This window comes from Rattus norvegicus, chromosome 1, assembly GCF_036323735.1.
Source record: "Rattus norvegicus strain BN/NHsdMcwi chromosome 1, GRCr8, whole genome shotgun sequence".
Classification (NCBI taxonomy): Eukaryota; Metazoa; Chordata; class Mammalia; order Rodentia; family Muridae; genus Rattus; species Rattus norvegicus.
Genome location: NC_086019.1, coordinates 216,502,332 through 216,520,118, shown reverse-complemented (window position 1 = coordinate 216,520,118; position 17,787 = coordinate 216,502,332). Strand labels below are relative to the sequence as shown.

Sequence of the window (17,787 nt, the reverse complement as noted above, 5' to 3'; positions counted from 1 at the left end):
AGACTAATGTGGGACCCAGCTGTAGGCTTTGTTTCTGTTGAGGTTCCATTGGGGCGCTCTGGAGTCTGGTAATGCGGGGGTAAGGATTTGAGAGGTAAGGTTATCAGGTGGTTTGAGTGAGACTTGCAGCCCACCAGAGTCTGACCTCTGGTTCCAGAACTTGTCAGGTCCACGGGAGAACACCATGGACCAGGTCTGTCCCTGCTCCTAACTCTGCTGTTGGCTGAACGACCCTGATGAAACCTTGGATCCCTAAGTTTCTCCACCTGTAGCTGAGAAGAATGGGTTTTTAAGTCTGATGCCCCAGCCCAATACGCCACCCACCGTTTTATCTACCGTGCTTTCCTGCGTAGCTACAGTTCACGTTTCCTTTCTGATGTCTCTGCTTCCCGGCCCTGGCTCACCCAAAGCCAGATGGTCTGGGCAGTGCCCTACAGCGGACTCCCCTACGTCATCCTGACGTTCATGTTCAGCCCCCCCCTTTTTCCCTTACTCAGCTTAGCACCCTTATCTATGACTATTAACCATCCAAGGAGGAGGTAGTGAGGCTGTCAGACACAGATCCAGTTTCTTCTGGAAAGTTAGTTTGGTTAGAGTTCATGCAGATGCCTGAAGCACTGGTATGGATCTCTCTGAGGAAATGAGGGCACTTGAGAAAGGAGCGTCTGTCACCAGTTCCCCTGACCCAGCTTCCTTAGGTGTGAAGAGAGCACCTTATGAGGGATTCCATTAGCCCCACCACCCTATAAGTTCCTGAGTAGGCCCCTGAAGAGAAGGAAGAGATGTGAGACACTTGTAACCACAGCCTCATCTGTGGTCCCCCCGCCACCCACTGGGGCAGTCAGATGTGGGACACATGGTGAGTGGGACATGAAAGCTCTAGGAGATAGGTGTGTGGCTGGCAGGGGCAGGGGCCAAGGGAGCTGGGAGAAAAAGCCAAGGGAACATGAGTGGTGGGAAGAGGGGTGGTAGGACAAGAAACAGGTTGAGGAGAGAGTTCTGGGACCTGCCTATTGGCCTATTTGTGGTCTCCTAACCCAGCGCTCAGTTCCCACTCTGGAAGAGCTACTCCACCCTTGGCTGGCTGGCAAGTTGGCAAGTGAGACGGATGAGAATCATAGCCCGTCTCCTCCCCTCTGACTCTCAACTCTCTAGACTGATTCCCAAGCCTCCAGACCAGCCGACCTTTTGATTGGCAGGCAAGGCATCCGAGTCTGGGACGTTAGCAGGGTCCTTTCCTAGCTTTATAATTGCCCACCGCAAGGGTTTGATAAAGGGGGAAGAAGCGGGGTGGTTGGGAACGGGACACCCTCCCCAGAAACCCCTCCCCTCCTTTCATGCAGCCACACCAGCTTTCTTATGTCTCCCAAAGCCTCCTTAAGACATCAGGGCACTGCGAGTCTGAAGATGGACATTTATTAACACAGCCAGGCGTGCCACACAGAACGTCTATTCAGACAGGGAACCCTGCCCAAGGGCTCACAATCTAAGAGACACCACACTCGCATTCATGTGCATCCACAGACACATAGACACACACAGGACCCAGACATGGGAAGTGGATGACTTCATGAGAAACAGATGGGGGCAGCTCAGGATGGGGGCATGAAGCATGTTCAGATTATCCCTCAGCTGTCTTTCTCAGAGAAGGAGAGGAGAGCCCAGAATCCAGAAAGGTCAGAGAGACCTTTAGAAGTAGTGCATCTGGGAGGGACTTGCAAGAGAGAGAGTGGTCTCAGGCACATGAAGGGATGTGTGAGTAGCTCAGAGCAGGCAGAGGGACTGAGCCTCAGAAGTCCAGGGTAGAGGTCCTGTGCCAGTGGCCAGGGTCTGGCACCTCTGCTGTGCTGAACCAACTTTGCTAAAACTGTTTCTTGGGTTTATTTTCCCAAAGAAAAGCTAAACCATATCCAGCGTGACCCTGAAGCTACTTACCTGACCCAGGACTCCCTCGAACTTCTGGAAGAGAAGCCAACTGAAACTGTTCTGCCCCCTGTCAGATGCTTGTGCACAGTAGGGCAAGAGCTGTACCTCTGAGCTATACCCTAGCCTGCGTACACCTTTAAAAAGGGATTTTAACCCACATTGTAGGACGTTAAAGGGGCAGAAGAGGAGAGGGTAGGCAGCTTCAGAATGGGGGTACTTAGTACAGGTTGAGGAGGCAGCTGCTGGCCCCCAGATGTGGGGGACAGAGGGTATGTGACCCTCTTCACTTCAGAGTGGGGCAGGGCCCATGGAATTATGGGGTTCCCTTAGTGCCTATCTGAAGCAGATATAGTTGGCCTTCTGCAGTACCCTGAGAACTGGCAGGCCAGCTGCCCTGGACCAAGCAGGGAGTGGCTGGGAAATTATTGCTTCTTTGTGAGTCGAGGACACTGAGAGCACAGCGAAAGACATGGCTTGCCAGACCCACAGACAGGAGGGCACTGGAGTCTCTCAGGTCCTCGGCCTGGAACTGGCCAATGGGGCTCTTTAGATGGGAGAGATTTTTTTTTCCAACCATAGAAAATCAGCCTAGACAATAGGTTGGAGAAAGGCCATGGGTCCAGCAGGCTGACCTAGAGCTCAGCCTGTTCTTTCTTTCCCCTGCCAAGTCCTAGAAGGAGACATTGGCCCCAAGTCATAGCAGCTGAGCAGAGGTGATGGTAAGATGGTGGCTGGGGTCCCATCTTTGCTTTTTCAACCGACCTGGGAGTGTAATAAGGGTTCCCTGGCAAGAGAGAGAGTGTGTGCCCAACTAAGTGGATTCCAAGGGAGGTCTTGGAGATCTTAGGGAGTTCCCACTACTTCTAAGATGACTTTAGGTCTGACCTGGGACATGCAATGCTCTCTGCTTTGGGGCAGCTGGTGAATGTAGTGGGGATTAGTCTAGATCTGAGAGTGAGCTCAGGCAGGCCCCAGTCACTGATGAAAAATCAGAGGTGACAAGCTGAGTGGAGAACCCCAAGACCCCCCATTCCCTCCAATCCCAGCTGTTGCTTCCCTTGGAAGAAGAGAGAGAGGGCTGGGACCCTCAGAGGAAACAGCCAAGGCCCTACTTTTTCACGATCCTTTATTAATCAGAACAGGCCTTGCCACAAAAAGCAGGGCCCATTCCCACAAAAATATGATTTTGCAAAGAGGAAAATTTTGCTGGCTTAGAGGGTGCATATGGTGGAAAAATCGTATGGTTCTTTTTCCCTTTTGTCTTCAGTTCTCTTTGCTGTATTTTTTTCTTTTTTTTTTTTGTGATAGTGGATTTTTGTTTTATTTTTTATAAAACACTTGCGCTCAAGGACTCAAACACAATACAAACAGCGCCACCAGTTCCCACCCCTGGGGGTTCCAGCTGAGCTGGGAGTCCCCTTGGCTTTTTTTTTTTTTTTTCTTTTGTGGCTGTTTTCCTTTGTCCCTTCCCTGGCCTCTGGTGCTGGAGGGCAGGTGGAGGGGTGTGCTGGGGCAGGTGGAATTGTATAGCAGTTACACAAAGAAGATGGTCACAGGAAAGGCTACCTAAACAACATAACAACTAGTCTAGGGTGCCCACAAGATGTCAGATGATGCTCTTAAAGGGGGTTGGGACACAGTGAAGAGACAGATTGGCTCTGGCGGTCCCTAGAGGCTCTGTGGGGTAGGGTGGACGGGCAGGTGGCCTTGCTTTCAGGCGTCAGCAACAACTTTGCTCTGGGTAGCACCTTCAGAGCCCCTCCTGCCTTGATCCCCTTGGTCAGGTGATGGTGGCCTCACAACCTCCCCCATGAGGTAGGTGAAGTATTATTACCATCATTTTACAGATGGAGAAACTGAGGCCCAGGGAGTGTGGGTGACTTGCCCAACATCCTAGGACATTAGTGGCAGAGCCCTGGTGCTCTCCTCACCCTCAAGTCTTCCCCCCCTCCCCCGTTTCCATGTTCCTCCAGTTGCCCTCCCTTAACCATCGTAGGCCCAGACTCCATCATCCAGCTGCGACTTGTGCAACCCCACTCTGCTCTCAGCCCACAGTTTGAAGCCTCTTGCTGGCACCCCCCCCCACTCCACCTACACGTGGGGGCTGAAGAATCCCAGGTTGGGTCACTACTATTCCTAGTAGCTTGAGGGGAGGACAGCTCTGTAGGGGATGCTCTCTGAGCTGACTGGCTAGGAGGTGCATGAGCGAGCCCTGCATAAATCTGATGCCAGCCTTACACCTACTGGTGCAAGTTGCCCGGGTCCCTCAGATGGCTCTGTGGAAGTACTCAGGAGACCGAGGCAGATGGAGGGAAGGATGGCAGCAACTTCTCTCCAAACTCCCAGACTTCCTACATCACCCTCTTCTATTTCCACACAGCCTCTGCAGGGGGTTGGGAGGAGCCCTTGCCAGGGGCTACACCCAGCTGGGCAGGGGAGTTGGGGGAGATCCTACCTAAAGCGAAAGCTGCAGTCTACAAACATTTAGATTTACAAGTAATGTGGGTAACTATTTGTTTCACAATGGAATTATTCACTCTACAAATGATTCACCTACTACTTAAGAGACTCCTCCTGGGGACAGGGTGTAAAATCTGATAAGAACATTTTCATATGAACAAAAGGAGATCTCACCCCAGCCAGAAAGTTGAGCGGTAAGGGGAAGCCCGCTGAAGGAATTTAAAAATGCCCAAATGCCTCTGCTCCCACTGTGCTCTAGACATGCAGATCCAGTCCAGACCCCTTCCATCCTTGGGGTGCCAAGTTGCCAGCCAGGGTAGAACCGTAACTGTGGTCCCCAACTGCCACCATAGATGTAGTGCTCTGGTGCCACCTGGTGGTCGAATCTGGGAATGTTGGGCTCAAGTCACTGAATTGGTTTTGAGACTCTTTGCCCAGTTGGGTCTTTTTTTCAATACAGCACAGAGGTGACGGGACTTAAGAGGGATCATTCTGGAGTCTGCTGTTTCCAAGGGGAAGCCAGTTCTAGTCTCAGCAGAGGCTGGGAGAAGAAACGGCAGCTTCTTTGGGTATAGCAACCTCAGACTCCTGGAATGTCCCCTGTTTCCTTTGCTTACACGGTGGGTGGGAGGGGCAAAAAGAGCTACTACTCTGGGATTGGGGTGGGGTATGTGTCAAGACAGCCTGGAGAAGCCCAGGGGTTGATCAGATTATGTAAAGAAAAGGCAGAGGTGTCGGGGTAAGGGGTGGGGGTCAGGGGCTGTATCCAAGCCAGAGAGTGTGGAGCAGACGCCAATTTGGCTGCAATATGAGATCTGGGAGGGTGGGGTCCCCAGGTGAGGGGTAGGGATGCCTGAGAAGGATGGGAGTGGTGCCCTGTTGGAAGGCCATGCACACGGTGAGTAGGTGCCTACAAAGTGTGAGCCCAGGCCCAAGGAATGACACTGCAGTGGGGAGTTCTACCGGGGAGCTGTGGGGGTGGGGGCTACAGAGACAGGCAAAGTGGGCGCCAGGAGGCAGCTGAAACAGCCACCTGCCCTGGTCCCCACTTCTCAGCTGTCCATACCCTTCTTCTCCTACCTTCCCTGTGGCCTTGACCTCTGCCTGACCCAGCCCCACTTCCTCCTCAAGAAACTCTGCTATTCTCCATAGCCAATCAGCACTGCTGGCTGGCCCCAGGGGGACAGGGAGGGAGCACCCCCTTTCACACATGTGCGCATGAGCTTCCAGGTGCACATGTGTACACGCATGTGGGCACACACACACACACACACACACACACACACACACACAGTAGACACAACACAAATACACAGGGCCACGCCTCCAGGAATCTGGAGCACAGGCTATATACTACCCTCAGTGTCCAGGGCCCAGTCGGCACCTGAAGCTGGGGATGGGCCTGATGACCAGGCCGAGGCCAAACGCCTCGGCCTTCCTCTTCTGGGCCCCAAAAAGGGGGGCTAGGGAAGGGGTGGCTTCTCTCCACTCCAGGCACTGCCTTAAAGAAAACGGGGGCTACGCCCACCTGGCGGGCCTCTGGAGGGATCTGCCCATCTGGCTCTTGAGCTGTCCCCCACGTCTTTAGTATCAGCAAATCAGGAAAGAAAGAGGCAAAGCAGGGAAATGGCTCCCAGAGCTCCCACTCCCGAGCTGGACTCACGGAGGTGGGGCTGGTACTTCCTAGAAATGGGGCCCAGTAGAGTTCTGGTACCCTTCCCTGGCTGAGCGCTCGGGGTTCTCCCCTCACCCATGGCAGGGGGCCGGGCTGGGCATTGTGCATAAAGTGGTAGGGCGTGATGGGGAGCCAGGCCTTGGCCCTCGGGGCCTCCCTCGGCCCCTCTCAGGCTTTCAGCTGGTGCCACTGGGCCACAGGCTGCCGGGGACGAGCGATCATGTCTTTCCAGTGCTTCACCTCGCCTGGTCCGCTCTTCCAGGACAGGTAGATCTGGGGAGGAAGAGAAGATGCATTATGGCAGGCTCCGAGACTTGGGCCCTGTCCCGTGGAACAGCCTGGCCCACAGAGGCTGCCTTTTTCCTTTCCCAGCCTGACCTAGTTCCCTGCCTGTGCCATCCCTCAAGGGCCTGGGCATGCCTGGCCCTTCGACATTGAACTGCAGCCCATTTTACTGTGAAGGTCAGGACACGGGCGCTTGGCTGGGGCAGCCTTCCCTGCCCTAGGAAGGGACACCATTGTTATTGTCTCTCCCATCTCCTGGCATTTCCTGTCCCCATCCTACCCCCAGACTTTGTACTTTGAGGTCAGTGTACACTTACAAACCTGGCAGGTAAGCAAACTACATGATTAGTCCCAGGTTTCAGATGGGGAAACTAAGGCACACACAAGAGTTAAAAGTCTTACCTTCAGCCATAGTTTAAAAGTTCAAATGGGGTAAGGAAGGTCTTGGTGGTTCTAGACTACCAATCCAGCCCAGGCTCTCATAGGGGCTCCACAACATTACAGGGCTGCCCCAGAAACTCCCAAAGTAGTCTCAGCTGAGCCTGGCCTAGCCAATGCTGAATGCTCAAGACCAGGGCCATTGGAAGAAAAGCAGACAGTGTTGCGGGACCCTGGCCAGGGCACCTTAAAGCCATCAAGATGACAATTTAAAGGGCAAGAAACTGTCACAGGTCAAAGAGCCAGGGGACCTTGACTACAGAGTACAATGTGCTAGCTAATACTGGATCCTGGAGCAGGCCTGGGGCATTAGTGGGAGAACTGGCCAAATGCAAATGAAGTCTGGCGGATTCACAGCAAGGCTCCAGGTCAGTTCCTTAAGCTGTGACAGATATACCGCCAGGACACTGGGCCAGAGGGACATAGATATGCCATATCATACTTCCTACTTTTCTGTACATTTAAAATTATCAGGTGTAGTATCTCGTACCTAAAATTCACACACTGAGACAGAAGGATTGCTATGAGTATGAGGCTACCCTGGGGGTACATAATGAGTTTGACCACTATGTACAGGCCAGACTGGGCTACAATGTGAGACCCTGTCAGAACAAACAAACGATAAAACACCAGGACAAAATGAGCAAATACTATTCAGGGGTGGAATATCTCTCAGCCTCAGGCTCCTCTGTGCAACCGACTGATAACAAGAGACAGCTGGAGACTGCACAAGTCTGCTGCCCTCTCCTGACTAAGTTCTCAGTCAGTTCCCTCTAAGGCTCACTGAGTACTCCACCCCACTGTCCCACCATTACCACCACCACAGGTCTCAGCCAAGTGCTCCTCTGTGACTACCTGCATTTGCAACATCAGCCCAGAATGTTCCACAGCCCATAACAAGGCCAGATTCCCAGCCTCTGGGAGTTGAGCTGGGCCTGTGACGCAGAAAGGTTGCAAGATCATCCCTAGGCTTCTTTAACTACCCAGACCAAAGCAAGAACAAAACCATTTTGACTTGGTTTGGCCCACAGAGGGCTGGGCTGGTAAAGGAAGCTAAAGGTTCTCTCCCAAGTAACACCTACTTCTATAAAGCAGAGCTTTAGTAGAGGCTAGAAGGGCCTCTGGGAGGCTCAGTGGGCCCTGCTCACAGCATGTACACTACTCTATACCTGTGCCCACAAGTTGGCTGAATGATACTCCTGGGGTCAGCTTTCTTCCACAAGGCTAGCTGCTTTTCTCTTCCCAACAAGGCATTCTCTGAGGAATGCCTCCAGATTGGCCCCTTCTCTGTAGATGCCAGTTCATCCTTCTCTAAACACACCATTGCTGGGGTTTGAATAAGAAGGACACTATAAGCTCATTATATTTAAATGCTTGATCCTCCACTGGTAGAACTGTTTGGGAAGGATTAGGAAGTGTGGCCTTGTTGAAGGAGGTTTGTCACTGGGGCTGGGCTTTGAGGTTTTAGAAGCCCATGCTGTTAGCTCTCACTGCCAACTCAGATGTGAACGCTTAGTTACTGCACCAGCACTATGCCTGCCTGCCTGCTGCCATGTTCCTCGTCATGATGGTCCTGGACTCACCCTTTGAAATTGTAAGCAAGTCCCCAATTAGATGCCTAAATTATTATTTTATTAAATTAAAGTGTGAGTTGTCTTGGTCATGGTGCTTTTTCACCATGCAGGGGAAAAGTATCTAAGACAGTCATATACCAAGGGAACCTGTGTTTCCACACCCTCACTTCCTCTCCCTGATCACTGGCTCTCTGCACTATTCCTGGTCAAATTTCTATGACTTGGTCAGGGTTCATGAGTGCCCAGCACATGTGAAGCCCCATATTCAATCCCCTGCACTGCATAAAGCAGGTACCATGGCACTTGCCTATAACCAATCACAGTGTTTGGAAGAGAGAGGCAGCAGGATCAGAAACCCAAGACCATACTCAGCTACGTAAGGAATCTGAGGCCAGCCTATGCCTGTGGTGCATGCCTTTAATCCCAGCAGTAGGGAGATGGAGGCAATTGGATCTTTCGAGATCAAGGCCAGCCTGGTCTACAGAGCCAGTCCCAGGACAGCTACGACACACAGGGAAACTGTCTCAAAACAAAACAAAGACTATATGGAAGTCAAACTGCTGATACTGAACAAATGACTACACCATAGGAAGAAACATTTCAAACCTAGCTTTTGTTACAATAGAAGCTACATGTATACTTCAAGGGCCAGGCCGAGCATCTCTCTCACTATCCTTATCAAATGCTCCCACTACACTGTGTGGCTGGCACTTCCTGACTCTCATTTTAAGCAGAGGAAATGATGCTCTTCTCTTCCCAACAGAGAGGTGACAGCTTTTTAAGGGAAGTATACCTTAGTGTCAGTAGATAAGTGGGCTCCATTCTAAAAGCCACAAACAACAAAACCGGAACCCAGGCAGCTGGACTTTTGCATCTGTACTGAGTCCCAACATAGCGTTAGAAACACAGGGACGTGCTTTTCGAAGTAGAAAAGTGGAGAGATTATGTCATAGAATTGTGTTGTCAAGAAACTCAAGTCATGGCTGGCTTCTTGCCTAACGTGCAAGAAGAGGTCGCCTTCATTCGGAATCCCCTCCCTTCTGTCTCAGGTGGGTCTGACCTTGCCCTGGGACCTTCTGCACGGTTGGCATTAGCTTCATTTACAGATAACACAGAAGCTCAGAAAGGCTGAGTAACTTATTCTGGACCACCCAGCCAGCTTTGTGCAGATCAGCTAGGAGCTGAAGTAATTAAGGTCTTTGGTTTCTGGCAGGGGCTCTGCCACAGCCCCACTTAGCTATAAGCAGGGCTGAACCAGTCCGAGAACTCAGAAAACCTTTAGGGAATTCAAGGTTCCTTCTTTCCCTGTCTGGCTGGGTCTTTCCTGATGTCCGGGCCATGGTCCATGCTTATCCTTGGCCCCCGCTGCCTCCTAAGGATAAACCCTTCCGGTCTGGCTATGCACCCAGCCCAGCCCTACCTTGCCAATGACGTCATTGCGGCTGAGCTTGTCTTTGTCCATGACAGTGATGATGATGGTGGTCTCCCTCAGCTTCTCCGTGGGTATGTCAAAGGCGAAAGACTCATTGAAGATGGGATTCAGGTTCCTCTTCTTTGTCACCGTCTTCTTTTTCTCTACCCGCTTGTCTTTATACATCAGCCACACCTTCACATAGGGGTCTGGGAGGTGGTGGTAGACAGAAGGGTCAGAGGGACAGACGTGTGTGTGTGTGTGTTGGGGGGACTCAAGGGTCCTCATGCCCTCTCAGGTGCAAAACCTAAGTGGGAGCTGGCATGTTTTTGAAGTAGGTGACGAGGCCATGCCAGGGCAAGAACAAGAGGGACTGGGGATAATTGTCATATGGTAGAACCTAAAATGACCCTAGACATTGCCTCAGCATTCTTATGCTAGTACGGGTCTTCCCAAGTCCACACACAAGCAGCACCTGAGCTAGGACTAGGGTCTCCCCACCACAATGTCACCTTTCTTCCTGACTCAGGGAAGTCTGGGCTGCCAAGATGACACTGACCCAGGATATGTCCAAGGAGCTCTACTATCTCTAGTCAGAGGACTAACAGGCAGGGGTTAGGGTTAGGGCCCCTATACGTCTATTTCCCATATCTGAAGTGACCCTTGTGTCATGTGAAGCTCCCCCCTACCCCGTGGGCCTGCCCATCCTGCCGTGATAAGCCTCAGCACCTGATGTGCCCCCGATGTCCATGGCTTTGAGGTTGCGAGCTTTGATGATGTTCACGATGATGGAGTTGGCAGAGGGGTTGTAGCAGAGAGACAAGAGCAGCTCCCCTCGGCTCCCCTGTAGGGCAACAAGAGGGGTGAGGCTGGGCGGGGCTCTCCTTGATCTCCCTCAGGGAGGTCAGGTGTGGGAACTAGAAGGGAGGGCGTGGTCAGGGATCCCAGCTGTCCACGGGTCCCATGTGCCCTGACCTGGGTGATAGCAGCCCCTCTGTTTGTCAGCACTGCATGCCTTCTCCTCTCTTCTGGAGAACCTTTGCTTATTCAGGGCTCCCAGTTCCCTGAACAGAGCCCTGGGCTCATTGTACAACTCAGGTGATTCGCCCCAAGTTCTAAACCCCAGGGTTCCAGCCATAGGGGGGGCAGCCAGCTCTCTGGGGGCCGCCCACCAGTGCTCCACTCTGAGCCCTGCTGACATCCTGGGGCTGAGGGTGGGTGAGGAACCTCTGCCAGCCCTGACCACATTGCTTCAGTTCAAAGACTACAGGGGGACTTACACTCCCATCGCTGCATGGCTTCAGATCCTTCCAGAAGGTCTGCATCTGGGTCAGGTCCACCTTGTTGAGAGGGATGGACACCTCCCCAATGGGGTCATTGCGGCTGAAACGGTCATAATCCAGGACCTGGAGGTAGAGGATCCTCTGTACCACTTTCTCATAGGGAAACCCTGGGGCAGACAAACAAGGTAAGAAAGAAGTTAAAATGGAGAAAAGGGAGAGAGAGAGAGTGGAAGGGAGGAGAGGGTGGAGGGGGAAGCAAAGAATGGGGGTGGGGAAGGAAGGCCCTGTGAGTGGGGTGGCCTTGTCACCTCTGCTACCAGCCTACACCAGGGGGCCACAGCTGACTGCAGTAGCACTTTCTGAAGTGCCAGAAAGAACTCTGTGTCATGTGACCCAGCAGATGGGGAAACCGAGGCTCCGATGGTTTACATGACAGTCCCAGGACCAACAGCAGGACAAAGACCATTAGTGTGTTCATGGCGTGTGTGTTCAGGTCTGGACAGTGGCCCCCTTGCTCCCTTGACCAAGTCTGGACAAGAGGCTCTGCCTGAGGCTGTAAGGCTATCACCTAATGAACCCTGGGAAGAGAGGGGACAGGGAAACTAGAAATGTGCCTGTGAGAGTGAACCAGAGTTCTGGGACTCTGCTTTCTCCTTCACTTCCTCCCAAGGCTGAGGATCAGCCTGCCTATCAGCTCTTTCTAAACAGAGCCCATGTTGGATACCCAAACCACCAGCACCTCCTGCCTGTCAGCCATGAGAATGTCCAAAACCACCCTTCCCGCTCCCGAGCTTCCTCCCGTGGCCCATTCTCAACACTGTGGCCAGATTGATTTTTTTTAAAAATAGCCAGCATGCCACAGCCTGCTTCTTTTAACATCCAGAGTACTCAGAAGGAAAGCCAGTCCTTCCAAACTGTGGCCCCGCTGTCTTCCTTCTGTGGGCAGGTACCTAGTCCTCCCTCAGTGCCCAGGCTCCATCTTCTCCTGATCCCTTGAAGTCCTGGCTCTGCCCTCATCAGGACCTCACCTGTGAACCCCACCAGACCTGCTCCAGCCAGTTTTCAACTTTGACATCTAGTTCTTTCCTGGCATCACAGAAGGGGTGGGCTGCCCTGTAGCACACTCTATCGCTGGGCCTTCTTGACTTTAGGGCAAGCCCAAACAGATCTATCCAATCCTTTCTTCCATTATCCTCTGGCTTGCCTACCGGGGCAGGGCAGTCACTTAACATTTTAAAATTACATTCATGTGTGCGAATGTGTGCATGCATGAATGTATGTATGTGTGTGCACATTCATGTGCCAGTGTGAATGTGGAAGTCAGAGGACACCTTGGGTTGGTTCTCTCTTCCCACCATGTGTATCCTGGGCACCAAGCAAAAGTCATTGGGCTTGGCATCATGTTAGGTAGCTCATAACTTCTGACCTCCACTGGTCCCTCACACAAAAGGCTCTTCCTTAAGTAGATGCACACAAATGCACATAAAATATTTTCTTAGAAAAGGTCAACCGTTGAAGACGCCCAGTGTTAGCCTCTGCCTTACACATGCATGCATGCACATGTGCACATGCTCCTGAACACACCCATGCCCTGGCACATGTGCACACAGAGAGGATAAATAATTGAATGAAATAATTGAATGGATGAATAAATGCCAGTGGGCTGGCCCGATGGTTCGACCAGAATGGAAGAGAAAGGGAGGAGAAATGGCTCTGACTTCTGGGAGGCAAGGGTGATCTGGAGTGGGCACAGGTGACCTGGGGTGGGCATAGGCCAGCCTGGACGCGTTGTGAGATACTGAGGTGTGAGCAGGAAGAAGGGAACACCTAAGGGAGCCCCACCAGCTGGAGTGATGGAGATGAAGGGGTGGGAAGAACACTAGTGGGCACTTCACCAAAGACACAGAAACCACAGGAGCCTCTGATGGACGTGGACGTGGGAGAGGATCCCTCTGATTCATTCAGGGTCTGTCTCCCTTTCTACCTACTAAGGAAGATATGTCTTGCTCATCTTGAAGGCCCCATGGGACCTTGCCCAGGTGACCTTTGGCATCTGCCCAGGTGACATGCATGGAAACAAGTGTCCTGGGGATATTAGTGGCTCCAAGAGGTTCCTGTGTCTAAATCAGTTTTTCCAGGGCCACACGAAACAGTCTCCTATATGCCAAAAACTCATCTACCAGAACCCACCTTGAATGGCTGGTTTTTGAGGGCTTTTTCTCTGCACACTAAGAGGAGTTTATACAGGGTTCCTGCGGACCATGGCTTAATATCAGTACAGCTTTGCCCTCCATGAGACAGGACTGACTCCATCTTCTCTGAACTCCCAGGATCCAGCTAAAAGTTGGCAGTGAGCGAATGTTTGTGTGAGAGAGTTGAGGATTGGGGCTCTGCCCATAAGCCTCACCCATGTGCTGGCCATTCAGATGCCAAGCCTCTGGTTACCTGTGCCATCTTTAAAACAGTGCCCATGTTGACCTGAGGAAGCATAGGCCTAGAAACACAGAGGCTTTTACCTCATTGTCAAGGCACAGAATACACAGGTGCTGATGGGCCTGGATGCCAGTTGGGGAAGCAGCCCTGGGATAAGCAGTGTGTTCGGTTCTAGAAGACCAGGGCACCTTAAAGCAACCGTAATCCACAGGGACTGATTTTCCTCGGCTGAACCAGGTTATGGGGAGACTTAAGGCTTCCCACTGTAGCACCCTGCCTGGCATAGGAGCTGTCCCCTCCTTATTGCAGACCCCGTGTTCTCAGACATGAGGGATAAGATTGGCTTTGGGAACGGGCACATTGGCTTAATGCCTTTGGAGCCAGAGGGAATGGCTCAGAGATCTTGCTTGTCTCCCATGGCAGTGAGGGGTCAAAGACTGGCAACAGACCACATCTCCAAGTAGCAGATATCAGCGCCTTTTAGGTGTCAGGGCCTGCTCTATGTGCTTTGAAAAGTTGCTAACTTGTTCAATTACTATCATCACTTCTCTTTTATAGATGAAGAAACCAAGAACCAGGGAGGTTAGGACTTTTCTTAATGTCACACAGCTAGTAAATAGGAAACCTGAGGTTCCAGTTCAGACAGATTAGACCAGAGCTGAAGAGGATGAAGATGAGGATGAAGGAAAAAGTCCCAGAAGGTTCTGGTACTTTCACTAGATTTGTAGGGACCCTTTACCTGGTTGCTCCATAGCAAAGGACCTCTGAATGTCGTAAGTTGGGACCCTAGCCTGTAACAATCTTCCCCCTCAAAGCCTGTGGCTAGTATGTTGACTTCTCTCACCTCCTGGGATCAATCTGAACAACACACATTGGGTTAACCTGGCATGTGTGTGCATGGAAGTTGTGTGTGTGTGTGTGTGTGTGTGTGTGTGTGTGTGCGTCTTACATGCCTATGTGTGCTTGCATGCCCGTGGACCTGCAGGTGCGGGTTCATCTATGTTTTTTTTTTTTTTTTTTTGGTTCTTTTTTTTTTTTTTTCGGAGCTGGGGACTGAACCCAGGGCCTTGAGCTTCCTAGGCAAGCGCTCTACCACTGAGCTAAATCCCCAGCCCCTCATCTATGTTTCTTGATGGTGGCCATGCATGTGGGATGGATCAGTGGGCAGGGAAGTGGGAGTAGCAACGAGCCTCACCTTCAAATAGAAAGGTCTCGTTCCAGTGCGGGTTTAGATTCTTCCGTTTCACCTTGGTCTCCAGTTTGTGCTTCTTGTCGGGTAGTAGGTAGATCTTGACAAAGGGGTCACTAGTGCCACTGAAGTCCTTGGCCGGCAGCTCCTGGGCCTTCATGACTTTCACGGTGAGTGTGGACTCCTGGAAGTTGTAGCCAACACTGAACTGGATTCGGCCCAGGTTCTCTCGGCTGCAGCCCTCATGGGCCTCATCCTCCTCGGAGCCTGGGGAGAGCTGCAGTGGAAAAAGATGGCAGGTTAGTGGGGATTCTGTCTCTACCAGGCTCCTGAGTAACATGTCAGGGTCCAGAGACCTGTCTGGCCTGGAGGCCTGCTAGCCAATTTCTCCTCGTTTGCAACATGTGGCCCGCTGGGGTAATGCCCCATCACACTTACGGCCAGTGGAGGATGTTTAGGCTCTGAGATCCCCTGCCTTAACCAGAAACGGAGGGAATAGGGACAGAATGGTTCTGCCTCCTGGACTCAGAGTTGTGAGTTAGACACCCAGCTTTCCCACCTCCTCTTGAAACCTTCTCCAAGAGTCGCCCAAGGCTGTCCTGGTCGTCTCCTCTCCTATGCCATGGACTCATGGGAGACATACCAACTCTTATACAGAGGCTTTCTAGGGGCTGTGAATGATGCAGTTTATAACATAGGAAAAGCAAGTGTTCAGATGGGAGGCTGACACACCAGGGGCATGACTGAGATAGGCTTGCCAGGATGTCCCCAGGGATCCCGACTGAAGCAGGCTGGGGTCCCTGGGGACTGAGGTTGTACCTCAGGCTATGCCTGTTCCTGGTCTCCATTCTTCAGAAGAGATACCTGTCAGGCATGGAAGGCAAGGGGGTGGACACAAGGAAGGGTTGGGCATCACATTTTGATTACAATATGGAAACGGGAGGGGGCAGTTGGGGCTCTCCCAGTGGAAGACCTTAGGGTCCTACCCTGCCCTGTCAAGGTCCCTGATGACCTGAGTATCTTATGGTCCACATCTCCTTTGGTGACAGAGAGGACCCAGGAGTGGCCCCCAGGGAACTGAAGGTGGGACGAAATGGTAGGCACTTGCCTTCTCCCCACATTCCCTCAGAAAATCTTTGCCCCACCCTGCTTCTTGGAGAGGCAACCCCAGCTTCTCGACACAATATCCCAGTGACAGAAGGCAGACAGTGGCACATACCATGGTGAAGACTCTTACATCACCTTCTTACTGCCAGGCCAGGCGGCTGTCACCCACCTCTCGCTGAGGAGACTGGCTCAAAAAGGTTAAGTTACACGCACAAGATTTCTCAGCAGTAGGGACCCTCTCTGACTTCCAGCTCCACTCCACAGGCCCAGGCCCCAAGTGACAGTAAGGTCCCCCCCACAGCCACTAAAAGCAAAGACCTGCCTGCACCAGTGGGATGTGTCTAAGTCATATTGATGATGGAAGATACTGCCCACGGGTCAGCTACCCACTGCACACTAACTCTCCCCCATGCTTGGCCCCCTTTGTGTCTTACTCTATTCTGAGGCAGGCACTGGTATGTCCAAAGTTTGGCTTGGAGCACCCACACAGACTTTAGGTCATTCATTTCAAGCCCCATGACTGAATGGCTAGCCATAACTTGAAGTCAAGTTTGTGGCCAGCAACTGTGGGCACTTGGGCCGTTTGTCCTGGCTCCTGAACTTAGACCTCAGTTTGAACTTGACCTTGGGCTCCACCCAGTGGCTGAAGAGGAATTGCACTGAACTTGTGTGTGTTTGATACTGGGGTTCGTTTATTTAGTCCAGCTGGCCTCTAATGCTGTTGAAAAGTAGTCCTTGAACTGCTGACCCCCCTGCCTCTATCACCTGACTGATGGGACATGTGGCACCACACCTAGTTGACTAGGTGCTAGGGATCAAACAGTGCTTCATGCATGCTAGGAGAGCACGCTAACACCTGAGTTACTTTCCTAGCCCATTGCTGATGCCCCTGCGTACCCCTGGCTGACCTCCCAGCCTGCAGGCTCTATCCTAGGCTCACCCAGAACGTGGCTTTCCAGTGTAGAGCACCCCACATCCTACGATCACAGCAGCCATCTTTCCCTGAACTTCCCTTCCAGAACCTGCAAGCTGGGGACCATGGAACGTTAAGACTGCAGGACTCAGGGTTGGGGATTTAGCTCAGTGGTAGAGCGCTTGCCTAGGAAGCACAAGGCCCTGGGTTCGGTCGCCAGCTCCGGAAAAAAAAAAAAAGACTGCAGGACTCCTGGGAGGATAAATGAGTTCGTGGTACAAGTAGACTGAACCAGCCAAAACTACCTGCACCCCAATTCCCTCTCATATTATGGGGGAGTCTTAGGCCACTGTAGGTGTGGGTAGCCTCAGCCCCACCTAAGATTGCTCCATCTCTTGGGGGAAATCTGGTCTGTCTAGGCAGACTTCACTTCTAAAGGGGCAGAAGCTAAACACCCACGTGCTTTCTCAAGGCCCAGCCTCAAGCCTTAGTAAACAAGCCATTTCCATGGCAACCAGGCTGCCCAACTTTCCCCTCCCCTGCCCCAGCAGTCAGCCTTAAAGGACATCAAGTCAGCCTGTGCCAGGTCCCACATTCCCCAGAGGGGTTGGTTCTGTCTGTCTTTAGGTATCTGACGCCTGGCTCTCAGAGTCAGCAGCCTGGGGTCTGGACAGCTGCATAGGGTGAGGTCACAGGTCATACTCTGGCCTGCCTATCTTTCCTGTCACTGTTACTATCAATGTCCTGGCACTGGCAGAGGGATGGGTAATTAGCCTTGCCTTCCCACCTCCGGGCATCTGTGGAGCACATAAGAGGGAGATGGGTCTGTACTTCCTTCCGCTGCTTGAGTCTGCTAGCCTTTCCCTCAGGGCAGCAGGGGGCTGGTCTGCTGGCTGGGAAAAGGCTGTCCCTTCTGGGAACTTCACTACCAGGAAATAACACCAATTAAGGGGCTATGTAGTGAGACAGGGTGGTCTGTGGCAATGGGCTTCACAGAGTTAGAGATAGGAAGGAAGTCGCAAAGGGCTGGGCAGAGGGAAATACAAACCCACGCTCTACCTCAGGCCAGATACAGGATACAGGCAGCCCCAGT

The 17,787-nt window shown here is 52.2% G+C and overlaps 1 protein-coding gene across 10 annotated transcripts in view; it reads right to left on the bottom strand.

The window, feature by feature from the left end:
- Window positions 1–1,400: 1,400 nt before the first annotated feature.
- Window positions 1,401–17,787, bottom strand: part of Syt7 (synaptotagmin 7) — a 62,571-nt gene continuing 46,184 nt past the window's right edge. For 7 of the 10 annotated variants that reach the window (NM_001398614.1, NM_001398618.1, NM_001398616.1 and 4 more), the window contains 5 exons: window positions 14,681–14,951; window positions 11,050–11,219; window positions 10,499–10,613; window positions 9,779–9,978; window positions 1,401–6,334 (listed from right to left, as the gene is read on the bottom strand). In NM_001398614.1, coding sequence (NP_001385543.1) covers window positions 6,230–6,334; window positions 9,779–9,978; window positions 10,499–10,613; window positions 11,050–11,219; window positions 14,681–14,951 — 861 coding nt within the window. In that variant the 3' untranslated portion in view covers window positions 1,401–6,229. The remainder of the gene's footprint in view (window positions 6,335–9,778; window positions 9,979–10,498; window positions 10,614–11,049; window positions 11,220–14,680; window positions 14,952–17,787) is intronic. The other 3 variants (XM_063272250.1, XM_039088864.2, XM_039088876.2) reach the window with 1 other exon arrangement.